The sequence below is a fragment of the Neolamprologus brichardi genome, chromosome 20, assembly GCF_056152115.1.
Source record: "Neolamprologus brichardi isolate AB-2024 chromosome 20, ASM5615211v1, whole genome shotgun sequence".
NCBI classification, from domain to species: domain Eukaryota; kingdom Metazoa; phylum Chordata; class Actinopteri; order Cichliformes; family Cichlidae; genus Neolamprologus; species Neolamprologus brichardi.
In genome coordinates this window covers 7,419,690-7,435,121 of record NC_142123.1, presented here as the reverse complement: position 1 = coordinate 7,435,121, position 15,432 = coordinate 7,419,690, and the positions used below count along the sequence as shown (strand labels likewise).

At 43.0% G+C, this 15,432-nt stretch overlaps 2 protein-coding genes across 2 annotated transcripts; both read right to left on the bottom strand.

Annotated features, from left to right (window-relative positions):
• Positions 1-99: 99 nt before the first annotated feature.
• Positions 100-6,334, bottom strand: bpifcl (BPI fold containing family C, like). The gene is made up of 16 exons (XM_087833521.1): positions 6,187-6,334; positions 5,955-6,088; positions 5,716-5,827; positions 5,390-5,521; positions 4,495-4,650; positions 4,345-4,408; positions 4,157-4,217; positions 3,946-4,037; positions 3,588-3,764; positions 3,427-3,486; positions 1,242-1,409; positions 960-1,027; positions 832-874; positions 685-745; positions 381-461; positions 100-281 (listed from the first exon to the last, which is right to left on the bottom strand). Exons 2-16 carry the CDS (start codon positions 6,052-6,054, stop codon positions 100-102), a joined length of 1,557 nt encoding a protein of 518 aa, XP_087689647.1. The 5' UTR covers positions 6,055-6,088; positions 6,187-6,334.
• Positions 6,335-6,993: 659 nt separating this feature from the next.
• On the bottom strand, positions 6,994-10,557 carry LOC102798107 (vesicular inhibitory amino acid transporter-like). The gene is made up of 2 exons (XM_006785429.3): positions 9,745-10,557; positions 6,994-9,014 (listed from the first exon to the last, which is right to left on the bottom strand). Exons 1-2 carry the CDS (start codon positions 10,123-10,125, stop codon positions 7,827-7,829), a joined length of 1,569 nt encoding a protein of 522 aa, XP_006785492.1. The 5' UTR covers positions 10,126-10,557; the 3' UTR covers positions 6,994-7,826.
• Between the last annotated feature and the right edge of the window lie 4,875 nt (positions 10,558-15,432).

The following is a 15,432-nucleotide window of genomic DNA, read 5'->3' as shown; positions in this document are numbered from 1 at the left end:
GTCTGGCAGCTCCACCTAGGAAGCGTTTCAAAAGTTGCAAATAAGATGTGCAAATTTCAAGCCAAGTTTTTTTTGATTATGTACTTCAAAGCATGATTTTCAATCCAGACTTGAGGAGACAGCATTAGGGCTGTTACTACAGATCCAGAAACATTCATTTTGATTGGTGGTCGGAGGTTTGATGAGGAACTGTGACGAGGAGCAGCCATGTTTGGTGTTTGTCAGTTGAAGCGTCTCTATGTTAGCGACACCTGCACGTCTGAAGAGATTAATATGAATCCCTGTTTGGGACAAAGACAGTGGTCAGCCCAAAGATGAATTCTGCTCTGAGTTACAGATTCATTCAAAGACCAAAGCATTGTGTGTTCTCCTAAAAGTACCGACCTTCTCCTTCTTCAGAACCGAGTTGACCAGCTGTGCATGTTTTGTCCCGAGGACAAGAAATCCTTTTCCCAGTTTCTCTGTCACAGAAAAAAACAAGTCAGGAAATGAGCGACACTGTTTCCATACAGCGAGCCTCCCCTTTGTTAGATTGAAGAGAAGGGGAAGTGCTTCGTATCTGCCCTGCGTTGCTCTAGTTTACGGAAATTGACATAATACACATTGTTTTTTAGATAAATGTCATGAAGAAGTGGAAGTAGCACAAAGTGGGAATTGGGCAAAAATGAAGTATCTAAGACTCACGGTTCACTTTCGACAGTACAAACGGCCCCCCCATCTTCGCCAGGGATTCAAGATTGTCAGTCTGCAAAGAGAAAAACACGCTGTTGACCTGTGACCAACAGAAAATCTGCTGTTTTTACTTGTTTATTTAATTTTGGGGACATTTACCTTGAAAGTCCCCACTTCACTCGAAGCAAGGGTCAGCGTCACACTGGAAGAAAACAGTGTCATTATTTTTAGAATGAAGTTTAAGAAGTTGAGCTCAGTTTTGCAGTTTAAAACTTGCTTAGGCTTACTTATCCATCTTCACAGAGCCTTTCAGTTTTCCGTCACCGATCCACAATTCACTACTGAATTTGGAGTCCTGGAACCAAAAAAAAGGATTACATTTCAGCATCAGCAAATGGTAATTTCTGTTACCATTAATCTGTCATATTTTGTAGTCGATCAGTGCTGTTAAGAAAATGTCAGAAATCGTAAGGAATGCATGCTGCAGTTTAAGTTAGTCCAAACTTTGATATCAACCCTAAAGATAATATAGTGAGTACAGCGAAGGTCCAACAAACAAAAGTACTCACAACATTGATGGTGAACACCGGGATCTGGGTACCATTGGGTAGGATGACGGAGGTCTTCGCAACAGCCTTGATGGTGACGTCAATGGCATCAGGCTGGATGGAAAACTTTGGAGCCTCTTGGGCATAAACCAGAACACTCATCAGCATATCTGGATACATCTCGGCAAGCTGCAAAGTGAACAAGCAACAAGTGTGAACACGGGGGCGATCGTGGCTCAAGTGTTGGGTGTTCGTCTTGTAATCGGAAGGTTGCTGGTTCGAGCCCTGGCTCGGACAGTCTCGGTCATTGTGTCCTTGGGCAAGACACTTCTCCTGCCGCCTACTGGTGATGGCCAGAGGGGCCGATGGCGCAATATGGCAGCCTCGCTTCTGTCAGTCTGCCCCAGGGCAGCTGTGGCTACAACTGTAGCTTGCATCCACCAGTGTGTGAATGAATAGTGGTATTGTAAAGCGCTTTGAGGGGTCCCGAAAAGCGCTATATAAAATGCAATCCATTATCCATCCATCCATCCATTCGCTTCCGCTTATCCTTTTCAGGGTCGCGGGGGGCGCTGGAGCCTATCCCAGCTGTCATAGGGCGAGAGGCGGGGTACACCCTGGACATGTTGCCAGTCTGTCGCAGGGCCAACACACAGGGACAGACAACCATTTGCACTCACATTCATTCGCACATTCACACCTAGTGACAATTTGGATTTTCCAATTAACCTATCCCCACAAGCTGCATGTCTTTGGATGGTGGGAGGAAGCCGGAGTGCCTGGAGGGAACCCACGCAAATACGGGGAGAACATGCAAACTCCACACAGAAAGACCCCGGCCTGATGGTGGAATTGAACTCAGGACCTTCTTGCTGTGCGGCAACAGTGCTAACCACCGTGCTGCCCGCAATCCATTATTATTATTATTATTTATTCTTGACTGTATCGAACTTAAAGAGAAAGTAGTATAAATTAAGCAAACTACTTCTAAGTAAGTGAGGTAACGGAGTCCTGATGAAACCAAATGAGTCCTAGATGAAGATAAAGACACAAAGCTAATCATATGAACTGAATTAAAGTGGGGTTTTTTTAATACGTGAAAAGACAAAATCACAAAAGAGGCCACAGACTGTTTCATCAACTTCTCCCAGAAGTCATACTAGAAAAGGGATGTTTACCTAAGTACTTGAGACAGGCATGGAAGACATACTTCCTCTCTTAGCCCATTTGTAAAATACTTTCACTTCCACGACAGCAAAACTTAGCTGTCTTGATTTTTCAAATAGTTTTTGTGACTAGTTATCGGCATAGTATACGTTTGTTTTTCAAGGTGGTTGGTTTTATCATGCTTGTCATTTTGTATGAAAAGATATTTTAACATATCTGTTAAAACATCTTTACATACAAGCTTCTGAATGAATGACAAATGTAACGTGATCGTTGGTGTTAGACGGATCGGTCTGAGGATTTCATAAACTGCTGATCTGCTGGGATTTTCCAGCATAACCATGTCGAGGGTTTACGTGAATGATGTGAGAAAATGGACGGAAAAAGAGGAAATATCCAGTGAACAGAGAACAGTGAACTGTCCCCACAGTCACCCAACAGAACTGTTGGGTTTAACACTTAAACCCTGCTGACTCAGAGACCAATCACTTGTCTACAAAAGCAAGACCACAGCGCTTTCTGTCTTTTACTTGCTGCAAGGGGAGAAGCTCTTCATCTGATCTTAGCCCAACTCCAACTCCCGCCTTTTTTCCCAGCTAAAACACTCATATGTGAACCTGCGTCGTGTGTGTCTGCAACAGTGAACATGTGATGTGTGTGTGTGTCTGTGAGCATGTGATGTGATCAGTGATATGTGAGTGTAGGTGACACACAAAATTAACTCTATACATTTTTATTTTATTTCAGTTGGGTTTAAAAATGTTTACAAAATTAGCTTAGATTTTTTTGAAGTTTTTTTTATGTTAGCCTAGTAAAATCTTTTTCTAGTTTTATTTTTTTATTTAGTTTTAGTTAACCATATCAACCTTGGTCAGGGTGCTTTGAAAACATTAAACGTGAAAACTAATTGAAAAATAAATCTGAGAGAATGCAATGACGTTTGAAGTATCGTTGTTTTGCAGGGTGAACATCATCATGTAGTGTTTCTGGGATTACTTTTCAGTGTTGCCAAATGTAACCCTGACACAACCAGACTTACCTTAGGAATGAATTTTCCCAATGAGGTGGTATTCAAGTGCACTGGAGATATCGCAGGGATCTGAGAGGATAAAATAACGTCTCTTAACCACACACTTCACCTCAAACTTGAACTGTTTTGCTTTTAACTGTCTTTTATTTTTAGTATGTGTGTTCACTTACCATGCTGTCATTGATGAGGAGCTGAAGCAATTTAGCCGAGAAGTATGCATAGGAAGCAGAGTTCAGAGTGAAGTCAGACATGCCCACTGACAGCATGTAGCTCGGCTCGTCCGGCATGGTGAAAGGCTGGGCCTCAAAGGGAGGCTCGACCGGAGCTTTGATATTGTAAAACTCCCCCTTTAATTAAAAAAATTGATCAAATAAAACTAAATATCATTATTTTGAAATTCTTATTCCTTTCTCAATGTTTTTTCATAAGCTTTCATTATAAAATATAGTTGTATACGTTGGCTTGTAGATGGACTGTTATCAGAAGCCCGGGACATTAACATAGAAACTGGAAAATGTGTAGCCTTACCTTAAGGCCCACATTCATACGTGAAGCACCGATGATAGGGATGTCAGTGAGAGGAAGGGCAAGAGAGAGAACTTCATTCACGTCGACTGAAACTGAGCAGAGTGAGAAAAAAGCATTATTGCTTTATACATTTAAAATGCTGTTATTTTATTATTCTGTTCACTAATTTGTGGCCCACGGTTTTCCTCTTTGTAATTAGGAGCTGCAGTACCGTTCATGACATGTAGGAGGTTCTCAAAGCTTTCAATGTTTTCTTCCACACCGGGGCACAGCTAGGGAGAAAACACAGCAAAGTCCTGGTGTTTTAACAGCACATTTCAGTGAACATTATGTGACGATCATACAGAAAAGCTCAAGCATCCACTAACACATGCGATGAAGCTGTAGAGAAGCACTCACTCTTTTCTGTATTTCATCTCTGATCCGTCCCTTGAAGTGTTCCACAAACGGTTGGAAGATGAAACTATTCACAAATAGAAAGCCAAGGTTTACATCATACATGAAATCCCCACCACCTCCCCGTGTCTCCCTCTTTCTGCTCTACTGTACCTTGCTCCACCATGAAATTCTATGTCCACATCTCCAACCTGAGAGTCACAGCTGATGCTGCTGACAGACAGATGCCCGTCAGCTTCTTTCCCCAGCTGCACCACAGAGGTCACATCTACGTTAAATATAGCCATATCAAACGTCCCGCCATCGTGTCTGGATATACAAAATACAAACATAATGCATTGTTGGTTCTGGTGAACACTTATTCACACAACATCTGCTTTCAAAGGCACTGAAACATCTGTCACTTGTGCATATGTGGCGTATCTTACAACAGGCATCTGATAGAGTTTACAAATTCGGCCTCATGTTTAATATAGATGTGAAATGTTCCCTATTTACTTCTCTGCTTAGAGAACATTCAAATGTGTTACATGGAAACTAAGTTTGGAAAAGCATCAGTAGATTAAAGCTGTAATTAATATTTGGGTTTAGCGCTGTAAGTTGCTCTAACCCTCTGTTGTTAGATGATAAAACAGAAAATATCACAGGTTTTTTAAACAGCTTAAAATACAGGTGATAAGCTTTCAGGTTTAACATAACTCAGATGCCAGCTGTGTTAGAAAAGGCGAGCGGAACCTCACCTCACCAGAGACTACCTTTAAAAACACACTATAGCTTCAAACACTTACTATCACTATCACTAACACTAACACTTCCTCATTTATACTTCCTGTCTGCTTCTGTACATTACAGATTTAAATCACAATATAGTCAGTGGTTTTTTTAAAAAAAAATGATGTGTTAAAAGGGATGATCAGATTGTCTCACATGTTTTATTTTTTTGTTTTTTGGATGATGATTTGTTTTGTACCCAAATGGAACATGTTAAGAAATTACACCCTATAATCCTACTGTACAAAAGCTTGTATTTTACACGTAGAAAACTCACATTAAGCCAAAACGTGTTCTCCACCCGCCTGTTATTGCAATAGAGAGGTCTGAGATGGTTGTCTTGAATCCTGGGGGATTCTGAAGGAACTCGACAGAAGGCTCTGGTAAGTCACATTTTACTATCGTGATGCTAGAACGCAAAGGGAGAGCAGAGACAAACATGAGGTTACAAAGCTGAGGAATATCAGTCATGTGAGTGAAATAAAGACTCCTGCTGGCTAACATGCATGTGCTGAAATTCTCATAACAAATGCTGATTCCTTCTATAGAGGATATTTTAGATTCTTAGATTTTGTTCTTGTAGAACATGGAATGCAATCCTACCCCGTTAGAGTGTAGTCAACGTCCCCGAATATGATGTGAACACTCCCGGTGATGTCAGGGAAAGTGATTGTACTCAACCTTTCCTGAATCCAGTCTGCAGCTGCATGCTTCCCTGGGACAAACAGCACTTGCATAAAATTTCAGTTGTTGTGAATAAAACTGATCATTTATTAACAGACTTGTGTTTACACAACCTTAACAGCTAAGTGAAAGCAAGCGCTGATCCCACATGTCCTTACCGTACTGAAGCCCCTTGTTGGTCAGGACAACTTGCACTGCAGGATTTTCTCCACAAACGCAGGAGAGGAGGCTGAGCACTACTGTCACAAATAGAAGCATTTTCCTCTGCTGTTTGTGGTGCAAACAAACAGTGTTGCTGTCAAAGACATTTACATTTTGGTGTGGGAAAGTAAACTCTTAACTCAAACGTGCACAGCAAACCTGTTGAGATAAATCACACTGGTATCATACCTGAAATGCGGGATGAACTTGCCAAATTCAGCTCTTCAGAGTTGCTCTGCATGTGCAAACATGTCGCCTCAGTCTCTCCGTGCTGTTTTTCTCCTTTAATTTCCTGTGTCACTGAGAAGTGAAACTCACATACATCTAACAATACCCCGGGCCCCTCCTGCACTCGTCCTCTGTTTATGTCGGTGTGACAAAGAGGAAGCAGTTGTTTGATTCTGCCCTGTCTGCATTGAACACATGATTGGTACCGCTTCTAAGAAAACCAATTTAGATTAAGCCAAGTAGGACTGATGAGCAGAAAGAAAATTTCCCCTCCATCTGCACTGGAAGCACAGCAGCCCTAACCAGTAATTTTTGGAGGTAGATTAGAAGAAGTAGAAGTATTCTTTAAAACAAAAAAGTCACTTTACCAACATCCTCATTCTCAGAATAAATGCAAATCATAGCTGCATGCTTATAAAAGGAAGTGAAATGTATCTGTTTACTTTTAGATTATTTAACTTAACTAAGTTAAACAGCAATCGTGCTCAGATTGATCACATCTACAATAGGATTAATAACAAATGTGCTATGTTTTCCCATTGTTTGCTACTTGCAGTTTTATAGTTTTATGCTGTCTGTCATGAACTGATTATACTGGAAAATGTAGAAATGTACCTCCACCCCACTTTCAGTGCCTCCACTTCACATTGTGAAAAGGAGAAGCGGCAACAACTTATTCTTAATGAGGAAGTTTAGCAGAGGTTAATCTAAATAAAGAAGAGAAAAGGTAAGAAAAGATTGAAATCACCAGCCATAAAATATCTCATTTATTTATCTCTTGATTCAACACATACTCTTTTGTCTCACATACCATGATTAGTTCCATTAATTCACAACTGACAAGTTCAATAGGAACAGAATATTATCAGACATTTTTTTTTTGTTCTCCATATATAACACAGTTAGGACCCACTTGCTTGCACTTGAATTCACGTCATCCAGAATGACACTTGAAACACCAAGAAAACAAACAGCAAGGACTACTATAGGCATAAAAATGAAAAGAAACGAACAAAAAACAAACACAAAACCAAAAACCGACTGGAAAAAAAAAATCATTCTGTTCAAACCACTACACACAAGTTATTCATGGTTTATGGTGCACCATCTGATCGGATGGGTGCTTTAGTCTTGTATTTTCTCTGAAGTGGGGGGATACTGATATCTAGCAGTTCAACAAACCAGTAAGAACATAATCACTCCATTGTTTTTCCACATATTTCATTCCCCAGATATAAACAATACACGCACACAGTTAGACCCGTGCCGGGCTTTTTAACTGGATCTTTGCATGAAGACTGACACTTGACAGGCTTTTTAAAATGCCTGCATATTCATTCACCCCCTATCATGCAGGAGGTTGTGTTCCTCTGTCCAGTTAAAGAAACACGTTTTCTGGAATGAGTAGACTACTTTACACTATGACTGTAGAGTTTATTATTGCACATTATCACGAAGGCAAAAATAATAAAATAAAAAAAGATGTACATTTCACACAAATAATCCTCCTCAAGAGATTATGCCAAGTCCTCAGTGCGGTGTTTTCGTCAGAAGTGCGTTATTTTAGGACAATTGCCCTTCACAGGCCCTCTCTGAAGTTCTCAGTCGTGGATGTTGTACCTGAACGCCTCTATGAGACCTTCAATGGAATGGATGAAGCCAGATATGGCACATATGCCCCCAATGATGAAAATGGAAACGTCGAAGAAGACGTGGTGCCACATGAGGTTTCTCCATTGGAGCTTTAGGTGGAAGAGGCTTGGCAAGAGGAAGCACAGGCCAGCACCGGTGAGGCTCCCAGTTAAGCCCATAAGAAGGGCGAAATGGGGGACAAAGACAGCCATAAGCAAGGTAAAGACCACCAGGGCGACTCTGAGGCCCAGGCCCCATGATTTCAACTGCCCTCCGGGGCCGTAGCAGTCTGGAAAGAGGGCTCTCCCGCCATCCTGGAACAAAGATTTCTCTAGAACTTCAACTGCTGCGAAGAACGGCAGAGGGTAAGAAAGCAACGCCTTGGAGACGAGGAAGAGATTCACCACAGCCCGGATCGTTGAAGGCAGGTTATCCGTGATGACCTCTTTGGTGGCATCTGCCCATGTCAAGTAGGCCACCAGGGCGAAGAGGCCCTTGAGGACGCAGGCCGCAATGTGAGTCCAGTCCATCATGCAGTGGAACTCACTGGGCTTCTGCATGTTTCCCTCCAGCGATGGGAGGAAGATCTGGGAGGTGTAGCTGAACACGATGATGCCGATGGAAATGGGGAATTTCTTCACATCGATGTAAAACTTGACCTTCTCCCAGGCCCACTCTCGAGCCCTGGAGAGGCAGTAGGCAATCACCAGGATGTTGATGACGAAGTGGGCCAGCGTGCAGAGCAAGCTGAACTTGGACACGGCCTTGAGGTTCTTCAGGAACGCGCATGGCAGGAGCGCGGCCGTGGCCACCACAGACCAGGCTTTCTGGGAAACCGGAAACCCCGGGAAGCTGTTGTACATCAGGTTTCCGCTGACCACCACGTAAAGAATGCACGTCATGACCAGCTCGATGATCTGAGCCACGTTCACGACGTGGCCGCCCAGGGCCGGGAAGCGGGGCGCGCAGCAGGCGTTCGCGATGTCTACGTAAGAGTCCCTCACGCGCACTTTAATGCCGTCCTCGTTCTCTTCGTACAGACACGCGATGAGGATTTTGCCAGTGTAGCAGCACACCACAGCCGCGAAGATGATGAGGAAGAGGCCGAGGTAGCCGCCGTGGAGGATGGCGTACGGCAGGCCGAGGACAAACATGCCCTGCGGAAAGAGAAGCGCAGTTAAGTGGTAATGGACGAGACCCACATCGCAGTGACAGGCCGAGCTAACCCAGGCATGCAAGGACCAGCTCGTCTTATATAATAACAGCCTAAATTTATATTTAAAAATAACGCAACAGGAAAAATTGTCACCACAGATTATTTTAAATTAAACTGCAATAATATGTCCGATACCTGATCTGTACTAAATAATAGATCGAATTAAAGCGTTTAAGGAAAATTCCAAAACGAATTTTCAAATTTATTTGATTGAGCTTTTTAATTTGACGGAGGCTCTGATAAGCACGTGGGTGCTATTCAGCCTCCAGGCTATCAAAGTCAAGCAGATCCCGCCTGCAGCTCCACTGATAAAAAGATTTGAATAAATACATTTTAAGACCCACTCACTGCAACGGATTTACGCTCAAACCACGAATTCGAGGTGAAGCCGAAGCTTGGATCTAACTGAAAAAATATAGCTTAACGGGCCCTTTACATTTGAAACCTTTTATAGTTTCATTGCAAAAAATGAAAGGTGACTAACTCTAATTTTGGCTTGTGTGGAATTATTTGCATCCCCTGAGCATCATCCTATTTTCCAGCTTAAATATTAAATGTGAAAATATGAAGTCTTCAAGGTGACTTTATGTGCGGTTGCAGGCCTAATATGGCCGTGCAGCACATGGTACTTTTGCACTCACGCGTGCAGGATGACAGTAATCACGGCCTACCTGAATGGCGTTGGTGACGTTCCAGCCAGCTTCCCATGACGTGATTTTTGGCTTGTCTTCTTCCAGAGAGCCTGCTGTCTTCAGGGACGAGGGCCTCGGCCCGGTGCCGTCTCTCTGGTAGTGGCTGTCTCCCTCCAGCTCCCCATCTCCCTCCATCTGCCCCCCTTCCTCTTCTCCTTGAAGGACATCCATCTGCATACCTTGCCTGTAGTCATAATCCAAGTCGTCGCACTCCGCGAAACCCAAACCCTCCTCGTCCGTGGCGGCCTGGAAGCCCAGTCTGGCGAACACCCCACTGACCTTGGCCTGAGATTTGTTGGACACCGTGTGGGCCGCATTGGTCAGTTTGTTGGTGAGCTTGTGTCGGATTAGGTGAGCCATCTCTTTCCGAAAGAAAATCCGTTCTACAGTTAAATAGGACGCGTGAAAAGCGCAGATTCGGGTGTATGCAGGACAATTTATTTGATTGTTTTACTTTTTTTTTTACCCGCTACAGTGAAACCATGCCTGTTGCCTCTTCGATGTGACTGCAAAATAAACTAAACAGCATTCTAACGGCTGCCTAACCGATTTACCCAAAGCTTAAAAAATATCCTCAGCTGCTTTTCTTGGCTTGTTTATCCATATTACCCCCCTTAATAAAAACACTCCTTGGCATCTGCCTCAACGAAGAAGCGCCTGAGATCAGACACAAAACGAAAAAATATTTCCATTCGTCGTTAAAAATGTCAATTTTGCATTTTTTCCTCCCCACATACACAAAGCAATCCTCTCAGTTTGGAGTCTTGTTGGCGACAACGTGAGCGCAGGAATCTCCGCATCACCCAGAGAGGGAGAGAGGGAGCGAGAGGGGCGTGCACGTGTCCGCACAGAGTGCCAGTGTAAGGCTCGCGCGCAGCAGAACAGTCACGGGTGGCGTGGAGAGACATAGATAGAGAGAGAGGGGGAGCGAGAGAGAGATCTCATCTGGGGTTGACCGACCGAACGACCACGAAAATAAAAGCGTTCAAGCCATTTAAATACATCAGTGTCACAGAAGTGCGCCTGACATCACGCACGAATGAAAACACCAGACATTTCACCTGCTCATCCCGTCAACAGGTCCACTGACACCCATACCAACAAACGGCGGGTGTGATGTCCTCTGTGATGGCGAAACAAACCTCCACCCTTTATCCAAACCTGCTGCTGTGTGGCTGTGTAAAAATAACTGAACAGGAAAGGATATTTTTGACTTTCCGAGTGCTCGTCTGGACGTCTGGAATACCTCAAATACGCCGATATGACAAATAAATAATGTAGTCTACAAAGGCGTGAATAATCGCGATATTTTGCTTTAAAAATTAAATTAAATTAAAAAAAGTCTCTTCCAACACTTGAAATCTATCCTAATTTTGTGAAATGAAGCACGATGACTGCGCCATATCTCGCTGTATCAATCGACACAGCGCACAGCGAATTTTCTCTGTTTTCTGTAAAAGACAAAAGGCCCCAGCGTGCCACCTTTAAAATTTTTTATGTTCCTACATAAAACATGTTTTGTTAACAACAAAAAATATCGATGAATATTACACATTTCCATGTGTAATCTTTTATGTAATGAAAACAGAAGAGGTGAGAGAAACGAAGCATGTTAATTTGAGGCAAATATTGAAATGAGTGAAACTTAAATTTATCTCAGGGTTTATTTGTGTGTTACGTGCACGCACACGGCAACAGACTTTGGGTTTCCTGCCAGCAGCTCTACTCCAGATGAGCGTGATCAGCAGGTTGGGGGAAGGATGCAACTCGTTGCGCATCCTGCTGCAGGCCAGTTGCTGAATGCGCACCACGGACAGCTCCGAGGACAGCTCCGCGGACAGCTCCACAATCACACAGAAAATATGTACCAAACAAGCAGTCGTTAAAATGCAACACAACACGGGCAACATCGAATCTATACAATAATTATTTTCTCTCGGTGAGCTGCTTTCATCTAAAGACGAGGTTGAAAATCTCAGTTTAAGGGAATATTTCTTCTCCACCTCAGATGTGATCAAGCGCCCTTAGGCGACTGTTGTTGTGATTTGGCGCTGTATAAATAAAATTGAATTGAATCCTTGCGAATACGAAGCATCTCATTTGTCCCTCCGTAATTTGCTGTGACAAGACAGCAAAACTGTCATCACATTTTTGCCTCTGTGGCAAAAACGTAGCCCTCCGTGGCAGGAAGGCTGAAAAATACAGACATTCTCCCTGAGCTGTGATTTTTGAGCTTCTAAAATATGAACAATCTTTGTGACGCCTGTTTACAACTGTGATTAAATTGATTGCAATTGTGATGATCTGAAAAGAACAAACCATTGCGAAACACAGGCCCAAATGTTTTAACGAGCATCATTACGAGAAAAAAAAAACGGGCGAGAGATCTAAATTTAGAAACGAGCCAGAGGACAGTAAAAGTTCCGCATATTTTCATGCTTGGCTTGAGCTGCTTTGCCAGCTGCTATTTGTGTTCAGGCCAACACAGTTTTTGTTAGTGAGTGTGTGTCATCATGTCTGAGTGTGTGTGTGTGTGTGTAGGACGGTGAGGAGCTGGGATGAGACCTTGAGGCGCTTCTCCCTCCCCCATGACACGCGCAGTCCCCGGGCTAACGCCGGGACAGGATCGCTGCAAATGTCACACACACGGGCGCGCACACGACTGCAAACACGCAGCTCTGGTACATTCAGCTCCATCCGAAATAAAAACTCGCTGCTTCTACTCGAAAATAATATCAGTAACAGTGAAACAGATTAAAAAGGGAAATAAAAGTGATAAAATAAAAGCCCGGATTAAATCCTGTCGAACAGGATAGATTTATATTTCGCTTCCCCTTGAAGAAAATAAATCGATTTTCAGTTTGACTTTTTTTTTCTTTCAAACTGGCTTCTGGGGCGAGCAGTTTAGCTTCCAGGCTACAAAGAGAAGGATTAATTCAGACTCCGTGTGTGTGTGTGTGTGTGTAGGCCTGAAATAGGAGAGGCTCACAGCCCCGTCTAACAGCCGTGCAGTGCTGACTGGGAGCAATAATCTCTGATAGTTGCCATGGCCACAGTAATTGGACAGGGTGTGTGCGCGTGTGCTTTGAGATTTCGGAGAAAAGAGATTTTTTTTCAGCACCGGTCGGGGTTTTTTTTCTGTCTGAAGGCTTAAATCGAACCTTTCCCTTCATTAATGTATAAATTAAAGCCGCACTGTTGAGAAACAAACAGACATTTTTATATGCAGCTGCATAAACCCATATCAAGCAACACCGATCCACTGATTAGTTAAATAGAAATCATAAAAGTGAGGGGAAAAAAATCAGAAATAAACACAAAAAAATCATGAATATTATTAATATGTGACTGTAAATATATTTTATTGTAAATCCAGTGTCTCACGTGTTGTTTCGAGTCCACCTCGGGTAAGTAGAGGAGTGAGGGAATGTAGGCAGTGGATCAAACCACTGTGAGGCGTTTCATGGGGAGGTCAAACGGCATTGTTGGTATAATTAGCACATAAGATTTCAGTGCATTTAATTTATTTTGTAACATTGTGGATTTCACTGCTCACAATGATGATTTGCAGCAATGGAAGCGAAAAATAATGTTTCACTGTTTGTGGGGTTTTTTTTTGTCCCACCCAAAAGTCGAATCTTGTTCCCTTCTATGACTGTAATTTCTGCACATGGCTCCACTGAAAATTACATTCATTACTACTTGATTTTGTTACACACCTCACTTAAACCCCAGCAACCCACTCATGCTTATATCACGGTTTTTATTCTACAATGACACACTGGCAGATTCGTCTGAAAGAACAGAGTTTGCTGCAGTTATTCGACCACACTATTTTGGCTTGTGTGGAAATATGAAGTTGGATGGGCCTATCGTGACTAATTCTGGTGGCTGTGAATGGACAGGTGCTTTTCAGGGCGGGGTTTGTGAACGAGCACGTCCTTCTACAGCTTTACTCAACCGGATGAGAAGTTGGATTAGCCAGGCTAGTGAGAACACCTGTATGGCTGGAAGGCCCAAACGTGTATTATTTTTCTTAAATACCCAGCGGATGAAATAACCAATAAGAAATTAAATTTTTAGAAATACTTTTTTTCACAGTCTCTCTCTCTCATACACACATATCTGATGCATGGATAGTGACAGGTGCACAAACACATTCATCACTCTGTGGCCCAAAAAGATCTGCTAGGCTTACAGGGCCAGGCACTGAAGAGAGCGGTAGTGACAAACCCTGTGTGTGTGTGTGTGTGTGTGTTTTGGTATGTGATGAGAGAGAGAGACAGAGAGACAAAGGAGTGCAGTTTACTGTGTATGCGTCTCAGCGTGTGTGCTTGAATGCGCAGACGTGACAGGGCGCAGAGGAGAGTCACAGAGGTTGCAGCGTGCCTCTGCTATATCAGAAGTGTTCAGAGTCAGAGTCGTTACATAAACTGGTCTCTCTTCCTGCTTTCTTCGTTTCTTCACACTCCCACAAACGCAGCAGTTACTGACAGTATTATCTGATTGTCTCTAATCGCAGTAATTCTTTCCCAAACCTTATCCTCAGCCGAATCTTATCCCAACCTCAAACCGAGTTTTCAATCAGAAATCTAGTTACATTACATTTGATTTGATCTCAAAATACGCGAAGACACATGACTCTGTCCAAACCAGTGCAAACGAACATTTTGAAATACTGCAGTGCATTCTGTAGTATGGATTATAAACCATCCAACCAGGGTTTCACTGGAAATCACTGAAAATGTGTGTGTGTGATCAAATGATCAGTTAAACAGGTCTGTAAAATGACGGTTTTCAGCGAGTTACACTCGATTTTTTTTTTAAAGAGAGAAAAGAAAATAAAAGAAATGAGGAAAAATGCACTTATTGGCTTTGGCACTGCTGCAGGCTTCTTAATTGTGCTCCTGCTAGAAATGACACAAATCTAAATTCGACTTTTAATCCAACTGTGACATCAAAACGACCAAGGATGGTTAAAGCTGCCTCCTAAATTACAAAAAGAAAAACGATAAAAGGAGGGATGTCTCCTAATTCCGTGCTGATGTGGGCCAAAAGAAAGTTCTGTGTTGCCTTGACAACGGAATTAAAATGAGTTCAGAATGCTGTGACTCACGGTCACACACTTAATCCACACTGACGGATGTTTTTCCTCCCAAAACTGTGTGCGGGGGAAAAAAAAACCCCAAAACCAAAATATTCTGAAGGAGAAACTGTAGTCACGTCCTGCTGTAAGGAGGTGAAGCCCTGCCCATTACCCACTGCCCACTGACTAACTGCATCTCATCATAGTGAGACTTATCGTCGCTGATAAATCACCGATGAAGTCATAAACATTTTTAATGAAACAGGACCTTTATAACACGCCCCCTCCCTTTCAGTGGGAACTGTCTGTTCATTCTTCCACAAAATGGAGGCTGCCTGGCATCACGCGTGGCACTCCCATAGTGCTTGTAGCCTATCAGTTGCCCCCTCCTCATCACTGCTGCCTGAATGACAAGCACAACAAGCATAAAGCTGCAAGCGCTGTGCACAGACAGCAGCACAAAGTCACGTCTCGCCTCCTAGGAGGAATGGACGCCAGTGTGTGTGTGTGTCTGTGTGTGTGTGTGTGTGTGTGTGTTTGAAAGGACAGAAAGTAGAAGGGGATGAATTTTTCTCTGTGTG

Bases quoted from the DNA above. Each gene is read 5' to 3' on its own strand.
- bpifcl (XM_087833521.1), bottom strand. From the start codon at position 6,054: ATGCTTCTATTTGTGACAGTAGTGCTCAGCCTCCTCTCCTGCGTTTGT. The intron at 5,828-5,954 runs GTAAGGACATGT...TGTTTGTCCCAG, and splicing joins CAACAAGGGGCTTCAGTACG to GGAAGCATGCAGCTGCAGAC. The intron at 875-959 runs GTAAGCCTAAGC...GTTTTCTTCCAG, and splicing joins GGCTCTGTGAAGATGGATAA to TGTGACGCTGACCCTTGCTT.
- LOC102798107 (XM_006785429.3), bottom strand. From the start codon at position 10,125: ATGGCTCACCTAATCCGACACAAGCTCACCAACAAACTGACCAATGCG. The intron at 9,015-9,744 runs GTAGGCCGTGAT...CTCTTTCCGCAG, and splicing joins ACGTCACCAACGCCATTCAG to GGCATGTTTGTCCTCGGCCT.